Below are 18,344 nucleotides of genomic sequence, written 5' to 3'. Positions count from 1 at the left end.
TTTTACCCATTCATAAGGTGATGGACATGGGTTGTTTCTACTTTTTGTCTATTACAACTAATGGTGCTGCGAGCATTCAAGGCTCTAGCCAATACAGTCAGGCAAGAGGAAGAAGGTGGCATCCACCTTGTAAAGGAGAGCAGAGCTCTCTGTGTGTGTGACGTGGTCATGTCCGTAGGAAATCCTCAGGAGTCAGCCAGCCCTCTATTAATAAAGGGGTTTGGTAAGATCGTAAGACACAAGATCAACACACAAGAATGAAATTGTATTTCTGTATGCTAACAATGAACTATCCAGAGATAGAATTAAGAAAACAATTGTATTTACAGTGCATCAAAAAATATTTCATTGTGTTCAGATGGCAATAATTCTGGTCTCTTTGATCTATAGGTTTTATGTAATCCCTATTAAAATCCCAGTTACCTTTGCATAAATTGGCAAGCTGATTCTGAAATTCACATAGAGATACTAGGGATTCAGCATGGCTACAGCAATCTTGAAAAACAAAGTTAGAGGACTTGCAACTCCTGATTGCTAAAAAGACTTATGCTTCTGAGGAATGTGGGCTGTGCAGTGGGGGGTGGGCGAAAGATGTGAGGTTGGGGGTTTGTTTTGTTTTGTTTTTGAAACAGAGTCTTGCTCTGTCACCCAGGCTGGAGTGCAGTGGTGCAGTTGTGGGTCACTGAAGCCTTGACCTCCTGGGCTTAACTGATCCTCATGCCTCAGCACCCAAAGTTCTGGGATTACAAGCATGAACCATTGCACCTGGCAGCAGCTCCTGGTTTCAAACCCTAATACAAAGCTACAGTAATCAGGACAATGTGGTATGTGGTGCGGGCATAAGGATAGACACATAGGTTGATGGACTAGAAGTGAGAGGCCATAAATAAATCCAGACACTTATGGTCATTGGGTTTTCAACAGTGATGCCAAGATAATTCTATGGAGAAAGAATAGTCTTTTCAACAGATGGTGCTGGGCAACTAGATATCCCATGCAAAAAATGAAATTGGATAATGATCCCACTTGTACCCAAAAGCTAACTCAAAATGGATCATAGACCTAAATACAAGCACTAAAATTATAGTATTTTTTAATTACTCAGCTTTGAGAAAGTATTCTAAATTTGTTGTACAGTTTGAATGTTTGCCCCCTCCAAAACTCCTACTGAAATGTCATTCCCAGTGTGACACTATAAAGAGGTAGGGCCTGTAAGAGGCAAGTGGGTCATGAGGGATCTTGAGGGATCTGCTCTCATGAATGAGCGAATCTACCCATGGATTAATGGGTGAATGGATCAGTGGGTTTTCATGGAGTGTTAGTTGTCGCAAGAGTGGGTCTGTTATGAAAGCCAGTTTGGCCCTCAGCCTGCTCCCGTCGTGGGGCGGCCTGCAGTGCCTCGGGACTCCACAGAGAGTCCCCATCAGCAGAAAGGCCCTGACCAGATGCAGCACCTCAGCCTTGGACTTTCCAGCCTCCAGAACTGTAAGAAATAAATTCCTTTTTAAAATTAATTACCCAGTCTCAGGTATTTGGTTACAGCAACAGAAAATGGACTAAGACAATTCTCCATTTCATTCTCCCTGGCTCCAGTTAAGTAACTGAATAGACTTTTGGGTATCTACCGAGATACAAAGCTTTATAAACATAACTCAAAAGGAGAAATAGTTCAAACCTAAGTTTCAGTTATCTTTTAAATTATTTTCAACCATTAGATGCATAAATGCACAGATATTATATTCAGTATTTTAGCATCACCTTGTATGTTTCTGTGATAGCTATCTGGTCTCCAGTATTTCAAGGCGTCTTTGCGTACATGTAGAATTCCTCTCAGTGTTCCCCAAGCAGCAGTAAGAAGCAAAATATAATAGCATAGCTGAAGTTGGGAATCTCAGCACTTGAAATGCTACCACCAAGCTGAAAAAGGACATCTAACTAAAGCACTGGATTAAAATAGTGGTTTAAAATCCCAGATTTACTGACTAGAAAGAGTCTGTGAATGGAGTGATTATAAATTATGTAACTTTGTTTTTGGAAAACATCTGTTGTCCATGTGGATTTATTGCATTTAGAAATGCCAGGGTTTTCTTCTCCAGAAAAAGATGCCCCAAAGTCAATGATATGTGCCTCAACTATATGCCACTTTCAACCCATGATGAATTTATGGGCTAGGAATTGATTGTAGGCGGCTCTTTACCTCAGAGGAGGCAGTGACCAGACACCCTGCTTCCTGATGGAAGGACACTCCCCGCACTGGGGCAGTGTCCACAGAACCTCACCTCACCAGCTTTGCCCAGCCGTGGCTCACAGGAAACACAGGGCCCACAGGCACAGGAGAAATGGCCAATGGCCAAGTGCAGATTGTGGGAACTGAACCCGTCAGTCCAGGTTCTTTGACAAATCAATTTCAAGGAAGAAAGAGATGAAAGAGAAAGCTGTAGAGTAAAAGAGGCTCAAGAGACCTTTCTTGGATCCATACTTCTGACAAGCAGTATAAAAACTATGACACATGAGACACCTGGAAATTAGAACCATGACTTCTGTTTGACATGGAGGAGTTGTTGTGGCTTTCTGTTGTGATAATATTTCGGTTCTGTTTAAAGTGTCTTTCTTTCACAAATGATACTGATGTGCCCATGGTTGAAATGATATGGCTCAGATTAGTTTCAGCAGCACCAAGAGAAGGAGTGAGGTGGGGGCTCAGATGAAAGAGCTGCCCCAGGTCCGTGTTGCCAAAAAGGAGCGATGGCCACGGGGCTTTCAAGAGACTGTCTGTCTTCTTAAGGTAATTTAACATTTCCTTTTGAAAATATAGAAGGGGTGAAAAAGCATACATTCCTGGATTTAAGTTCCTTGCATTTCATATCTCTCAAATTTACGTACAGAAATGACATTTTCTGTTGGTTTTGGTTTTATTCCAGCTACAGGCATGTGTGTGCATCCATGCGTGCAAGCGCACACACACACACAGACACACAGCAAGGTTGATGCCCCACCTACCATGAGGGGTTTCTAGTGTGTATTCCACATGTTGAAATGGTATTATTACCAGAAAAGTGGAAATTTTGACCATTAGACACCCAAAATCAACATTTAACTGTTCAAATCAACTGCCCTACTAAAGCATTGGAAATACATTGGTCTAGCAAAGTGAAATTGGCATATAATTATGTTTATAACCATCTTACTCATTGATTTCCTCTACGAAAACTGTGTTATTTAAAATCTATTATAAAGTTTCATATCCAGAAAACTTTAATCTTTTACTGTCTACAGTTTTTCTCATTCCTTTTTGGCCCACTGTGTAAGTGAAAGGGGGTATTATATCACGTCTGAGGGCAGAATGTACGTGATGTTTAAAGAATAATTTTCACACACGGCAAATTCCACGTATGTCAAGCCTCTGCTCCCATTTTCTTTTTAAATTTTTATATGTGTCATTAGAACAGCTTTCTTCACAATGCAGTGATGTTGCCTGTTGTTTCTGACAGCAGATGCATTATACTCAGGTATCACGTGGTCTGAATGTTCATCTCTCTCTAAAATCCCTGTGTTGAAACCAAGTCCCATATGATGGCATGGTACTAATTAAGAGAGGTGACTGGGTCATGGGGCAGAGCCCCCATGAATGGGATCGGTTCCCCTATAAGCAAGGTCCTAGGGAGGCAGATTCCCTCTCCCACTCCCTGAGGATGCTGTGAGAAGGCTCCACCACGATGAGGGCCCTCATCAGACACCAAATCTCCTGGTGCCTCATCTTGCATTTCCCAGTTGCCAGAGCTATGAGAAGTAAACGTTTGTTGTTTATAAACCACAGAGTTTATGGGTTTTTTTTTTTTTTTTTTTTTTTTAAAGACAGGTTCTCGGTCTTGCTCTGTGACTCAGGCTGGAGTGCAGTGTCGTGATCACAGCTCACTGCAGCCTCAAACTCCTGAGCTCAGTCAATCTTCCTGCCTCAACCTCACTAGTAGCTGAGACTACAGGTGTGTGCTGCCATGCCCAGCCAATTTTTGTATTCTTGATAGAGATCGAGTCTTACTCTGTTGCTCAGGCTGGTCTTGAACTCCTGGGCTCAAGCCATCCTCCTATCTTGACCTCCCAAAGTGCTGGAATGACAGGTATGAGCCATCATGTTATAGCAGCCCAGGAGGAGTGAGACACATAGTTTCAAAAATCAATTACTATAAAGTATGTTTTTTTCCTAAAGATCTTATGTGGCTTTAAATTTATCTGCATGTTCCCAAACGTGTGGTGAGGATCCTATACTAGCTGCACTTTGCAACATCAATAACAAGGTAAAAAACAGATTTTTCAAATAAATCTCAATTATTTTTAAGGACAAGAAAGAACTAAATATAAAAGGTATCTTCCGGATTTTTGTATAATATTTCCAACTTTGGATTCCACACAGCAAATATTTTCATCCAGGGCAGAAACAGTAGTGCAGGAGTTTGATTTCTGTTTACAGCAGTCTTCTATATACCTTCCAGTATCCTGGTTTCGAAAATAGGCTCATTATCGTACTTCTTTTTTAAAAATTTAAATCAGCAACTCTTTTGGCTGCTATTTAGGAGTCAGGTTCTGAGGATAGAGTTGGAATAATACAGACACTGCCTTCCTGGAGATTCCACTGCAGTGGGGGAGATGCATGCTCAGCAGCTAGAGACCGAGAGAGAAGACAGGGATGACCCACGGAGAAGACAGACGACCCAGAGAGAAGACATAGAGACTACCTAGAGAGGAGACAGAGACGGCCCAGACCCCACAGGGACCAGCCAGACGCGGCCCACCGTTCTCATTGCACGTTATGAGGCACTCAGTAAATATTAAATACACATTTTATATGTTATGGGTTTTTTTGGTAATACATCTACTTTTTAGTGAGACAAGTGAGATGTGGAATTTCATGACGATCTATGTGGGTGTCCATTAGGACCGTAGCTTGTCCTGTAGCTTAGTTATACTATATTTAGATGTAGGAGTTTGTAGTTTCCAGGTCAAAAATTCTCTTCTTAATAGAGAAATTTGTTGCACTTTAAAATACATTATAGTATGTTTGGTTTAAGGAGATAAAATAGCTACTCAGGGACTCAGGATTTCATGTTTCGCCTTGATAAGACTCTACACTGTCGTGCAGTAATTATATCTAATGCTAGCCTGATCTGTAATTAGGAAGGAAACACCGCAATGACCTTAACGGAACAGGCGTGGGTATAAAGAGCAGGAAAGGATGCAGAAAAGCATCTGACAGATGTAGCCCTCGTACATAATTTAGGAAGAAGACTCAGAAAACAAGGACTAGAGGGGAACATCCTCAGCTTGCTGCAGAGAATCTTAAAGACCTGAGGCGTCACTCCATGTGATGGAGACGCATGCTTTCCCCAGGTCAGGAAGGAAGCACGGGTGCTTGCCCAGCACTCCAGCACTCTCGATAGTGCAGTATGGTAAGAAAGGGGAATACAAGGCATGGATATCAGAAAGGAAGAAATCAAGTTAAAATTAAAGAAAGAAAACTGTCCCTCTCTACAGATGGCATAATTATCTACCTAGAAAATCCAAGGAATGTGCAAAAAATTCTGTGAAGCGGTGAGTTCGGCAAGGTCAAGGGTAGACTGACCACATGCAGAAGCCAATTGTGTATCCACACTTGCAGTGAATATGTGCCAGCTGAAATGAAAAGTTCAGTGTCGTTTATAATTCCTTGAAAAAAGAGCAGTACTTTGCTGTGAATCTAATATAAAATGTGTGGGACTTGTGGGCTGAAAACTACGTAACACTCATGAAAGGAACCAAAACAGGATGAAATAAACGGAGAGGGTGAGTTTGCTCATGGACCTAAAGTCTCCACACACTAAAAATGTCACTTCTCTTTTCGATATTCAGGTTTAATTCAGTTTCTATCAAGATTTGTTTTGTAGATAAGATTATTTCTGAATTTGTTTTTAAGGCAAAGGAGCAGGATAGCTAAAGTGATTTTGACAAAGACGAAAGTTGAAGGACTCATTACCAGATTTCAAGACTTAAATAAGCTGCAGTCGTCAAGACTGTGTGGTATTGGGGGATACGTCAATGGATACAGAACCTAGAAAATGGCGTTGCACCAAAGAGGATATGGGAACAGAACATCAGTATGAGGAAAGACGTTCCTCCTCCGCAAGAGGCAGAGTGGCTGTCCCATAGTCACTTCAGACTCACCATCTGTGTCTTCTCCCCTTCTCCCAAAGCTGTCTACTTTCTTAATTCCTGTTTCTTGTTGAGGGCCGGCCTCCCTGAGCAAGGCAGTCAGCCTGAGCTGCTCCTCGAGGTCTTGGATCCAGAGCTCCACATTCAGTTCCCAAGTCCAGTTGGTGCTCTTTTCTAGGCTTCTGAAGATTTCATGCATTTGCCTCTTCCTTTCTATCTTGATGCCTGCTGCCACATCATCTGTCACTTAGACCTTGATACCAGCTCTCTCCCCTACATTTGACCCCCACCACTCTGTCCTTAGAATAATGCCTCAGTTAACTCTGTTACCTGGATGGGGCCCATCCAGAATGAAGCCTGGCTCTGTATGCCCTCTTGGTGGACAGGAGACTCTGCTTTGCTGTGCTCCTTAATGGGACCCAGAGAGCCCCTCACCCACTCCTCGCGCTCCAGCCCCTTCTCTTGAGTGTGTCTTTTCCATTCACAGGCATTTGTCTTTGCTCCCAGACCCATGTGCGAGCCAAGAACATACAGCTCCCTCTTCCTGGAGCGCTTCTCTTGTGGAAACCACTAGTAAATTCATATTCTTCAAGTCACAGGTCAGATGCCACCACTCCTGGGAGCAGTCCCTGCCCCCTCTCTGCGGTCTCCTGTGACTGCACCTCGCAGACCCTGCATTAGTGCCTCTCAGTAGCATGATCTCTTGCAGTCTCTCTCCCCATTATGCTGTGGGGTTCTTTAGGAAAGGAGCCCTCACCCTCTTTGTGTTTGGGGTACTTTGTGCATTGTCTTACTCATTTTTTTCAGTATCCATGCAACATATGAGGTGTATTCCATATTTTGCGGGTGAATAAACTGAGGCTTGGAGAGCTTAAATCAACTCTTACGAAGTTCTGAGGCCTGCAGGTTACAGCAGGATTTGGACCCAGGGTTATCTACTCCCAAGCTCAGTAGGTAGTGATGCCTTTTCATGAGAATACACAAATTCTCAGTTAACTTGATATTTATGGGAATGTGGGAATCCCTGTCTGAAGAACTGTAGCTCCGGCTGCACACGGGCAGCTCTCCGGTGCCCTGTGCTGGGCCACGAGGAGCAGCTGTAGGCCGGGCTGTGCAGAGCCTTGTCTCCATCTTAGGAGTGGATGCTTAATTTGTAAGCAGTGGCAAGGCACGGGTGGTCACTAAAAGCAGTGCACTAGAATGAGGAGGTGTTTGTCTTCGGAAATAGCATTGCTGGGAAGATAGGTTAAAGAATGTTGGAGCTTAGCTCAGGAAGCCACGGAAGAGGCTGCAGTCAGGACGCGCGGTGAGAGGGCAGAGTGAAGGCGCTTCAGGAGGGGCTCACTCCGTGTCTGAGGTGGGATTAAGAGGAATGAGAACGTTTGGGAGGTGGTTGAATCCAGAAAGTGAGGAAAGGATGGTGGTGGTGATAGTGGCTGCAGAAGCGCAGCTCCCATTTATCCAGGACTGATTGGGTCAGGCGTGTCACCTGGGTGCCCTCATGTCATCCTTGGACCACGCTGCAGTGCTTGCACAGTGAGGAGGCTGAGTGGGAGGTCCTGCCCTTCTCGGTGAAGGTACCCGTCGGGAGAGGCCAGAGGGGCCAGACAGGCCCCTTTCGGATGTCTCAGCGGGTGCTGAGGGACAGAGAGGTGTAGGCTGTTGAGGGAGAGTGAGGTTGGGCTGTGGGTTGCATGTGGATTGCGGTGAGGACACAAACCCGTTTGTGAGGACACTGAGACTTGAGCCAGGGGCTGGGGGGCCGTGGATAACAGCACCTCGCATCCCAGTGGAACTTCTGCACTTGCAGCTGACTCCACACCCAGAGCCTGTCACAGCCGCCCAACAAACATGCCGAGCGAGGACTGGATGGAAAATGAAATGCTATTTCTTTCTTTAGGGTTCTTTGCCTACTTGCATAAAGTCGTTTAAAATCCTAAAGAAATAATTGTTCATTCTTGGTAAGAGCTATACAGGTGTTCATTATAATATTCTTCTAACTTTACATATGAAATTGTTCGTAATAAAAAAGTTGGATTTAAAAAAGTGGCGTTAATCATAGTCCTGTTTACAAATTGCATAGGATTTATGCCTCATTACAATTCCCCACCCTAAATTATCATGCTTCACACTCAGTGTAAGAAAAAAAGTCTAAAGGAAATACTTTTGTTATCTCAATCTGCTAAATAACATGTTTTTAATTTAGCACATTTGTTAAATAATTTTTCAGAGAGCTGCTTACTTAGGCACACATAATAGAGGTAAACTTTGTAGTTACCCTAATATGAATTAATGGAAGGTTTCATTATCTTTTAACTGTTGGCAATGATATAACTATCATTTTTCATCTCACATTTTTGCTATCTAAAGCGCTCATAGGCCAGGTGTGGTGATTCCCGCCTGTTATCCCAGCAGTTTGGGAGGCCAAGGCGGACAGATCACCTGAGGTCAGGAGTTCCAGACCAGCCTGGCCAACAGGGTGAAAACCCCGGCTCTACTAAAAATACAAAATTTAGCCGGGCGTGGTGGTGTGCATCTGTAATCCCAGCTACTGGGGAGACTGAGGCAGGAGAATCACTTGAACCCCGGGAGGCAGAGGTTGCAGTGAGCCGAGATCGTGCCACTGCATTCCAGCCTGGGCAACAGAGTGAGACTCTGTCTCAGAAAACAAACAAAAATATAAAGTACTTGTAGAACTTCATTATGTTATTCAGAGACCAAATTGCTGCTAACTGCATTATTTAATATAGCCTGGTATTTTAAGTTAATTATGCTTATTTAACAAGGGTAGCATGACAAAATAAAAAGGTTTAAACTACCTCTCATGTAATTTTGATGATTTTGTTTCCACTTAGATTTATGAAACTTGGAGACATTTTTTCAAGGTACACAGAGCACAGCCAGTTTAAAGGTGCTTCATAAAATGTTGTGGAAGGCAAAATCCATAAAACTGACAGGTATCTCAGGTCGATAGTTAGCTGCTATTTGGAATTTCTAAAACTTTATTATATCTCTCTTAAGATAATTTATCAAAACAATCTCTAAAATAGTAATTGTAAGCTGTATTTTCCTTCTCTTTTAAAGTAAGTGCTGTGTCCTGATGGAAGGCTCTGAGCCAGGTGACCTATTGTGCTGTGATCCTAACTGATGTCTTGGGATTAACTCTGTGCTCTGGTCCTCATGCCGTTAGAGGGTACCATAGGCATGAAAATGGTTTGGGTTATTTCCAGTACCACGCATGCCAAAGAACATAAAAATGAGTGAATATTTTTATGGATGTTTTGCAACCATGTGAAAAGTCCAACTTTTATTGCAATCGATTGGCTGTGTCATTGTTCATACTCAGATTTATAACGTCATCAGGATCTGTGGATAACCCTTCTTGGATGTGCTGTGAAATAAGTACAGAACCCCCCTGCCCCGCTCCCGGGACAAGGGACAAGGTGAAAGCACCACATTGCAACATGTTGTGAAACAAATGCAGAATCTGCCCCTCCCCCGGACAAGGGACAAAGTGAAAAGCACCACGCAGCATCACAGCACATTGTGATCTAAATGCAGACACCACCTCGCCCACCCCTGGGGCGAGGTGGAAGCACCACGCATGGCAGTTCGCTACATATATATCCAGAGGGTATTTCAGCTTCCCTGTGCTACTTTGCTTCTATAAAGCCAAATAAATAAAACATGCATATGTAATATGTGTATTTTTAGGTTAAGTGAGATGTCTTTGTCACCTAATACATGGCCCAACTTTTCTGGCAGTCCTCCTAAGTAAGCACTGTGGTCCTTCTGCCTTGGTCCACTGAGGAGCAGGCATTGGGGAAGCACATTCAGATAACCCAGTATTTGGAAAATACTAAAGAAAAGCTGTCCTCTGTTTCACAGACCTCCGGTCTGTCATTCCAAGGGATGCCCATACATGCTAAGGATTAAACACATCTGAAATATCCGTTTCTGTTCAGCTAAAAAGACCTAATTTTTTGAAACAGGTTTTTTTAAAAAGTTAATGGACACCCTCATTTGGGGTACGTTGATGTCTTTTTCAGGCAGTGTTCTATATTGTAATTATAAAGGTGGTGACTCAGTTTTCTAGTTTTATGCCTGCCTCTTTCAGAACAGGCAAAACTTGCATTTGTTCCAAATAACAGCTCTGAGCTGAAAGGCAATGACTGGACTTTCTTCATATAACTGGAGCCCTTCCCATTATTAAACGTTGTTAGAGGCTGGGCGCGCAGTGGCCCCTGTCTGTAATCACAACACTTTAGGAGGCCAAGACAGAAGGATCGCTTGAGACTAGGCTGGGCAACGTAGGGAGTCCCTGTCTCTACAAAAAACAAAAAAATTAGCTGGGTGTGGTGTCGTGCACCTGTAGTCCCAGCTATTCGGGAGGCTGAGGCAGGAGGATCAGTTGAGCTCAGGAGGTGGAGGCTGCAGTGAGCTGTGGTAATGCCACTGCACTCCAGCCTGCACAACACAGTGAGACCCAGTCTCCAAAAAAAAAAAAAAAAAAAAACCCACAAAAATGTTATAAGAGTACCCTGACATGCTAGGGAGAAAATACCTGTTCTTCCTGTTAAAATGAAAATAGTAGCAAGTAACAATCTTAATGCTACTTTGTATTATACGGTGGGCATCCCAGCTGCTTCAGCACATGGGTGTGCAGTGTGTGCAGTAGGAAAGCTGGGCCTTCCCCCAGGCCTTCTGCATTAATGTGTTTGCTGTTGTCCCCTTTATCCTAGGAACCCTCACCCAGAATGAAATGATATTTAAGCGGCTCCACCTGGGCACCGTGTCCTATGGAGCCGACACAATGGATGAGATCCAAAGCCATGTCAGGGACTCCTACTCACAGGTGAGTGGGTTCCTCCTGTATGGGATCTGCTTCCACACACATCCCATGCCATGAGTCCACCCGAGCCTCGTGTGTTCCCATCTGTAAATTAGCACACTTCTCGGTGGTCTTAACATCCTGCTACTTCAGTCATCCATTCGAATATACGAATCAGGAAATCGTCTTTGATGAGCATTTCTACATGAGTGAAATCGTAGAAGGCATAGTATGCTTAAGTCATTCATTCATATTACATTTTACTAGTGAGTTATTTGTAAAAAATTATTCCATAAACATTGTATTTGAAGAATATTCAGTAGGATACTACACCAATATGTTTTCTAACAGTCCTGTTTTTCTCTATAATAAAACGTTCTCATAGTTTTAAAGGTAAATTCTTTTTTTTGCCTTTTCAGTGGACGAAAGTAGACACCGTAGTGTTAGGAACCTCGTATCTGTCACTCACCTTCCTGTCATCAGTGCCCAGGTGGTGATGTTTCATCTGGAGGTGTTCTTCATTATTATTATATTACGACATGAAGCTCAAACACCACATTCTTTCACCTGTAAATATTTATTATGTGCCCCGAATAGATAAGGACTCTGCCTTTCATTGGGGCCAAAGCTCTCCGAAGTTCTGAGAACAGGAATTAGAGGTTGAGTATCCCTTTTTTAAAATGCTTAGGACCAGAAGTGTTTTGGATTCTGGATTTTTTTCAGATTTGGAATATTTGCATTATCCTTACTGGTTGAACACCTCTAATCCCTTATCTGAACATCCTTTTGAGCATCCATGGCGTTCAAAAAGCTTTGAGTTTTGGAACATTTCCGAGTTTAGATTTTTGGATCAGGGATACTCAACCCGTATTTGCTTTTAAAGCAGGATTTAGCCTAGAGGCTGTAGCACTTGCCGGAGATTTTATAGGCAGTGGGTTGTGTACAGTCTGTCCATGGCCCCAAGTCATCCTAACAACCGCATTCCGGCAGTGGGCACCTCAGAGCCACCACATGGAGCACAGCCCTGGCCCGGGAGTGTTTCCTTGTCATTCATTTGCATTCTTTTTTGTGTGCCTGTCATAATTAGAAGTCACTGATTCAGTGTCATCAAACCTGGAGATCTGAGAGAATCAATTTAAGAGACTAGCAGACAAGGCTGCAGTGTACGTCAGGAATTTACACCTCCTGAGGCCCTTTTTCTGCTTGTTTGTTGTTTTATTTTGAATATAGTAATACACATAATAACGAGCTAAGGCCTATCAGGTTCAAAAGTGTACACAGCTCGCCTTGGGGGGTGACAGTTCCCAGCGTTGCACGGCACTACTGCCCAGACTTGCAGAGGCCACTCAGCCACGTCAGCTGTGGTGTCTAGGAGACATTTTAAAACAAACAGTAATTTGTTTCAAACTTGATTTTTGCAGAGACTAGACTAAATGACACGTTCCCATTGTAGCGTTTCTACTCTTGACAACTCCAGAGTAGCGTTCAGTGGTCAGCATTGTGTTCAGGTTTTTGAAAACCTTCTCTTTCTTGTATACTTGCTACCATTCTGGCATAAGCTTTACTGTTGGCATGCTGTCAAATGGAAGAAGTCTCATATGTGTATGTATTTAGCATATGAAATGTTTATCCACACACATAAGCAAACAAACATGTATACACAGCCAAACACCTTATTATTTTGGATGTAATTCATTTAGATACAGAGTATTTGTAACCTAGGATATTTATTAATAGAAGAAAAATCTTAAAAGGAGAAGAAGTACAGTTTCTCCCAGGAATCTATTTCTACATTGAAATAGTACCAGATGAGATCCGCTTTTTAAAAATTATTATCTGTGAATGTAATTTTAATAGCTTCAATAAGTTATTAGGAAAAATTAAAAGCAGAAAAGATGAAGCATCATTATATAAACACAGTAAATATTGTGCTTCCACCTAAGAGAACTTTTAAAAATCGTTTTTGCTGAAAGCTTCTGTTAGCTGAACAGACAGTACTTCTTATGTGAAATTGATCTGATTCTCTATTGGTATTCTGTTTTATTACTAAGACGACAGGAGTCTAGTAGGTCCACTGCCATGCAACACAAATCTTTTATAACCTGATTATATTTCCCCACTGGAGGCATTTGGTGATAGAGGGCATAATCTTTCATGGAATTTGTGTGAAATTAAATTGTACAGGCATCAGCAAACATCATGTAGTTTGGAAGGGGGGAGCCAGCTGAGTGTGCTGTCCCGCAGCAGCGTGAGCAGGCGCAGATGGGCTGGGTCCTCACTGAAAGGCAGCACCAGCTGAGCAGAAAGTTAAACCCTTCATTCGGCACCACTGTAATTTGATGGGCAGGAGATTCACAGTTCATTGGATCTGTGCACTCCGTCCAAACGTGAGAGTCTTGGTTTCTAAGGAGGATTGTCATAAGTTACTCCGAAGTTAACTGAAGAAATGTTTGATGTCCTGTTCGGGTCAGGGGGAGTGTCCTCTGACACCCTCCACCACATAGGAGGTGAATAATAAAAAGTTATCACTTCAGTGGTGCCGTGAAACCTCTTAAACACGGCTGAGGCTGAGGAGAGCCAGGCACAGGCATAAGCCCTAAATGAGGACTTGCTTTGAGAGAGCAGGATTCCGAGATATGACACAGGGTCCTTTTTCCTCTGAATGCAACTTAGGATTGTATTTTAAGAGAGCAGAATTCTAAGATGTGACTTGGAGTCGTTTTTCCTCTGAATGCAACTTAGGATTGTGTTTGGTTGTTATTATCCACAAAACTGGACTGTCTAAACTGAGACTATTGAAAGCAGGATTCATTTATGGTATTAAGGGAAGATTCTTAAAAATTTTGTCCTGCTTTTAGCTTTATACAATTTTATGTACAACACTATTTAAAGAAAGCTGAAAGGAGTTGTAAGTATACCATTTCATTTTGTTCTTTAATTGACTCTGCTTTTAGAAGTCATGAATAAATAGGGGTTAATGACGTAGCAAATCAGTGTCGTTGTTGAAATGAATACAGTAAAAACAAATTATCAGATTTTTAAGTAGTATAGTGAATATTTTGGTGTATTTGACAACCTGGGTGTATCGAAGTGCTTCATAGTACTAGGTTTAAAAAAATAACTCATTAATCAGTGCTTTCTAGGAGATAATTAGAATCAAATGAGGCTACTTATTTCTAGCTACTTCACTTATAAAAATCATATATGTTAATAATTCCATGTTAACTAGATCTCTTTGCTCTATCTTTAATTATGTGACGTTTCATATTCTAAAGATGCAGTCTCAAGCTGGTGGAAACAATACTGGTTCAACTCCACCAAGAAAAGCCCAATCTTCAGCTCCCAAAGTTAGGAAAAGTGTCAGCAGTCGAATCCATGAAGCCGTGAAAGCCATCGTGCTGTGTCACAACGTGACCCCTGTGTATGAGTCTCGGGCCGGCGTTACTGGGGAGACTGAGTTCGCAGAGGCTGACCAAGACTTCAGTGATGAGAACCGCACCTACCAGGCTTCCAGCCCCGATGAGGTCAGTCAGAGCACAAAACCGTGGGAGCTTGTGCGTTCCATTTGGACTCAGAAGTCATGGGGATTCATTCTTTCTGGGGTGGGGAATGTAGAGGAGCAGTGTGCTGTAGCTTTAAGGTATGTTTTAGCTGTCGGTTGAAAACTGCCCCACTCATTCCGGCATGTAGCCTCTGACGTAGCCTGGGCCTTGCAGATGCAGACGTGCAGCCGGCATGACTCGGCACATCCCAGAACACCCAGGGCTGGTCACAGGGAGCAGCATAAGAAATGCCAGCGAGGTTTACTGATTCCATAAACTAATTTGTGTCAAAGCTGCATGTTATAAAACTGTTGAAGTTTGGGACTGGGATGGCTACATCATCCAGTTTTTGGATTCCGTGTCCAAATTGAATCATCAGGTTTCCATATTTACACATATTTTGCCAGATTTTCGATACAGGGCATTTATTTCAAAAGAAAATCAGAATGTACATTTCCAAAACCTACAGAAATGGTAAGATCTTAAACATGGTAAATTAGTTATTTCTAACTTTACATCATTCTTTGATTTTTAGATCAGTAAAATCATCATCAAATTTGTTTAATTAATGTCTTAGTATATTTTATATACAGTTTTATATACACTTTGTCCCTTCAAGGTTCTTGAGATAGCTCCGTAAAGTAATCAAGCCAACCACGGCAGCACTGTAAACAAACTAGTATCTTCCGATACTTTGTAAACTGTGTCATATACGTAAATAATTGGCGGTGGGGGTACCTTCAGTGAAAATAAAAAGACAAAAATCAGATCTAATGTTTTTAAGAGAGGAGTCTGGTGGTTCTGGTTGACGAGTTTATTACAAAAGAGCGCCATCATCCCCCCCATAATGGAATAGAATCTCAGCCGAGAGATAAGACGCAACTTCATACCCACCAGGATAACAGGAATCAAAAAGACAGACCATAGCAAGTGCTGAGAGGATGCAGAGGAATTGGAACCTTCGTGCGTTGCGGGTGGGATTGGAACAGGGTGCAGCCACTCTAGAGAACAGTCTGGGTGTTCCTGAAACAATTACACATGGAATTACCATATGCCCCACAATTCCACTCCTTGGTGTACACCCGAAAGACATGAGAACAAAGACCCGTATGTTAATGTTCACAGCAGTGTTAGAGCCGGGAAGTGGAGGCAGCCCAAATGTCTATCAGCTATCAATCAATCAATAAAATGGGGTCTGTTCGCACACATGGAGCATCATCCAATCACAAATGGCAGGAAGGAGCTGCGTCTGTGACGGCGTCGAAGCACCTTTGAAACCTTTTGCTCAGTGAAAGAAGGCAGGTGCAGAAGGCAACCAGCAGACCTATGTGATTTCATTGCCATGACACGTCCAGAGCAGACAGACCCATGGAGACAGCAGAGCAGCAGGTACCAGGGTCTGAGGAGTGATCCCCGGCAGGCAGAAGGTCATGAGAGGAATGGTCTCCGGCAGGTGGAAGATCAGGGGAGGAGTGATCCCCGGCAGGCAGAAGGTCAGGGGCGGAGGAGTGATCTCTAGCAGGTACAAGGTCAGGGGTTGTGGAGTGATCCCCGGCAGGTACGAGGTCAAGGGCTGAGGAGTGACCTTCAGCAGGGAGAAGGTTTCTCTTAGGGGGATGAAAGCGTTTTAAAATAGATTATCATGTTGGTTAGACAACTCCGTGAATATGCTAAGATCAGTTAAATTGTACATTTTAAATGGGTGAATAGTGTCTCCATAAAGCTATTTAAACAAAAGAAGATGCAGAGTGAGTGTAGGTTCCATGACTATTGAATGAGTAGAAAATTAAGATTCTAAACAAAGACAAAGCAAATTCATAGGTTAAAAAACTAAAATTTGTATTTTAGAAAGTGTTAGGATACTCGTTCAATTTCTGAGTGTATGGATATGAAACGCGCTCAATTCTAATTCCATAGACAGTGGAAATATGAGCCTAAAACCCCTCTGTTGCTGATCAGCAGCTGGGCCAGACAGACAGGGAGGCATGTGGAGAAGAGACAGGAGGAAGAGTAGAGAGGCGTGAGAGAGCCTCTTTCTCTGGTGATAATACATCTTGCAGCAGAGACTCAAGTCCTTGCCGTGGAAAGGTGAGAATAGGGACAGACTGTGGCCACCATGAGGAAGTGGAGCTGGCGTATGTGCACCTGATCGTGCATAGTGCGGCGTTTCCAGCGCTGGGAAGGGCATCGTCATTTTGCTGATTAAAATTAAGTAAGAAGTCAGAATATACAACTATAGGTTTAGAATGTTTGGAAAATTGCCTTATGAGTAGTAACTAGAACCGATTTGTAGCCCAAAGAAGACAGAACAGAATAAATGTGTGTTGATAATTGAAGAGGAGCTATGCTGTCTGCAGAGCTGATCAAGGGTGGCAAGCGACTTTTACTTTAAAATTGCCTCGAAGCAGGAGTCTCTTGTCTGGGCTTCTAGAAGCAGAAGAATTCTACCACTTTATGGCTCAGGAAACAACCAGTAATGTCATTCCTCTTTTTTTCCATGAGAGTTCGCTGTGACCGTGTCCTGACGAGGCACAGGCTTCCAGGATCGTGGGACTAGATCTTGTGTCCTGAAGGCACTTCTCATGTCTGTGTGCAGATGTGGGAACCACTTTCCTGGGAAGGAAAGATATACACATAAGCAAGTGGTTTTTAAACTTGTCTGTATATCAGGTAGACTTCTAGGGGTTTTCTTCTTTTTTAAAATACTTAACTTTTTATGTATGCACACTAGCACCCCTATTACAGAAATGCTGGACTGGGGCCGGGCGTGGTGGCTCATGCCTGTCATCGCAGCACTTTGGGAGGCCGAGGCAGGTGGATCACCTGAGGCCAGAAGTTTGAGGCCAGCCTGGCCAACATGGCGAAACCCCGTCTCTACCAAAAATACAAAAAATTAGCCGGGTGTGGTGGCAGGCTCCTGTAATCCCAGCTACTTGGAAGGCTGGGACAGGAGAATTGCTTGAACCCAGAAGGCTGAGGTTGCAGTGAGCCAAGATCACGCCACTACACTCAAGCCCGGGTGACAGAACAAGACTCAGTCTCAAAAAAAATATATATATATAAATAAAAAACAAAAAAGAAATGCTGGGCTGGGGCTGGACATTTCTCCATTTTGAAAATCTAAAAGGTTACACCCCACAATTGAGAACCATTGCATTTTATAAATCTTTCCCTTTGACTTACTTTTAGGACTTGAGGTGAATGATCCGTATTCTCAACTTCCCACGTTTAAAAAAACTACTTTCATCATTTTGGCTACTTTTTCACCATCCTTTAGGTTCTTACATGGCTAATGACATGTCATAATTACTAAATTGGTATAGTTTGGTTAGAGTAAGTTAGTATCTTGACTAAACAACGAAAAGAAAAATGCCTGTGTAACTAAAGTTTGATAAACTAGGGTGAATGTGAGGATGTGAGGCCCTCTTCCACCAATGTTTTAAATTTTCTGTACACTTTTTGTGGTGGTGACTCTTTGTGGGCTCAGCCGAAGCTGTCCGGGGGACAGATATAAACATCCCCTGATACAGTGACCTCAGGAAGAAGAAAGCCTAAATGCACCAGCAGATTTATGGTATTTGACAAAGTATAAGCCACGGCTAGACTTTTCGGAAAACAAGCTTACTTATTTAAAGCTTTAGTTACACAGGCATTTTTCTTTTTGTTGTTTAGTCAAGATACTAACTTACTCTAAACAAACTATGCCAATTTAGTAACTATGACACATCGTTAGCCATGTAAGAACCTAAAGGATGGTGAAAAAGTAGCCAAAACGATGAAAGTGGTTT

The 18,344-nt window shown here is 42.7% G+C and overlaps 1 protein-coding gene across 5 annotated transcripts in view; it reads left to right on the top strand.

The window, feature by feature from the left end:
* The window catches only part of ATP9B (ATPase phospholipid transporting 9B (putative)), a 268,072-nt gene that overhangs the window by 206,186 nt on the left and 43,542 nt on the right, over nt 1–18,344 (top strand). For all 5 annotated transcript variants that reach the window (XM_026455182.1, XM_026455183.2, XM_026455181.1 and 2 more), the window contains 2 exons: nt 10,926–11,038; nt 14,290–14,538. In XM_026455182.1, coding sequence (XP_026310967.1) covers nt 10,926–11,038; nt 14,290–14,538 — 362 coding nt within the window. The remainder of the gene's footprint in view (nt 1–10,925; nt 11,039–14,289; nt 14,539–18,344) is intronic.

This window comes from Piliocolobus tephrosceles, chromosome 18, assembly GCF_002776525.5.
Source record: "Piliocolobus tephrosceles isolate RC106 chromosome 18, ASM277652v3, whole genome shotgun sequence".
NCBI lineage: Eukaryota > Metazoa > Chordata > Mammalia > Primates > Cercopithecidae > Piliocolobus > Piliocolobus tephrosceles.
This window is presented reverse-complemented; position numbering and strand designations above follow the sequence as displayed.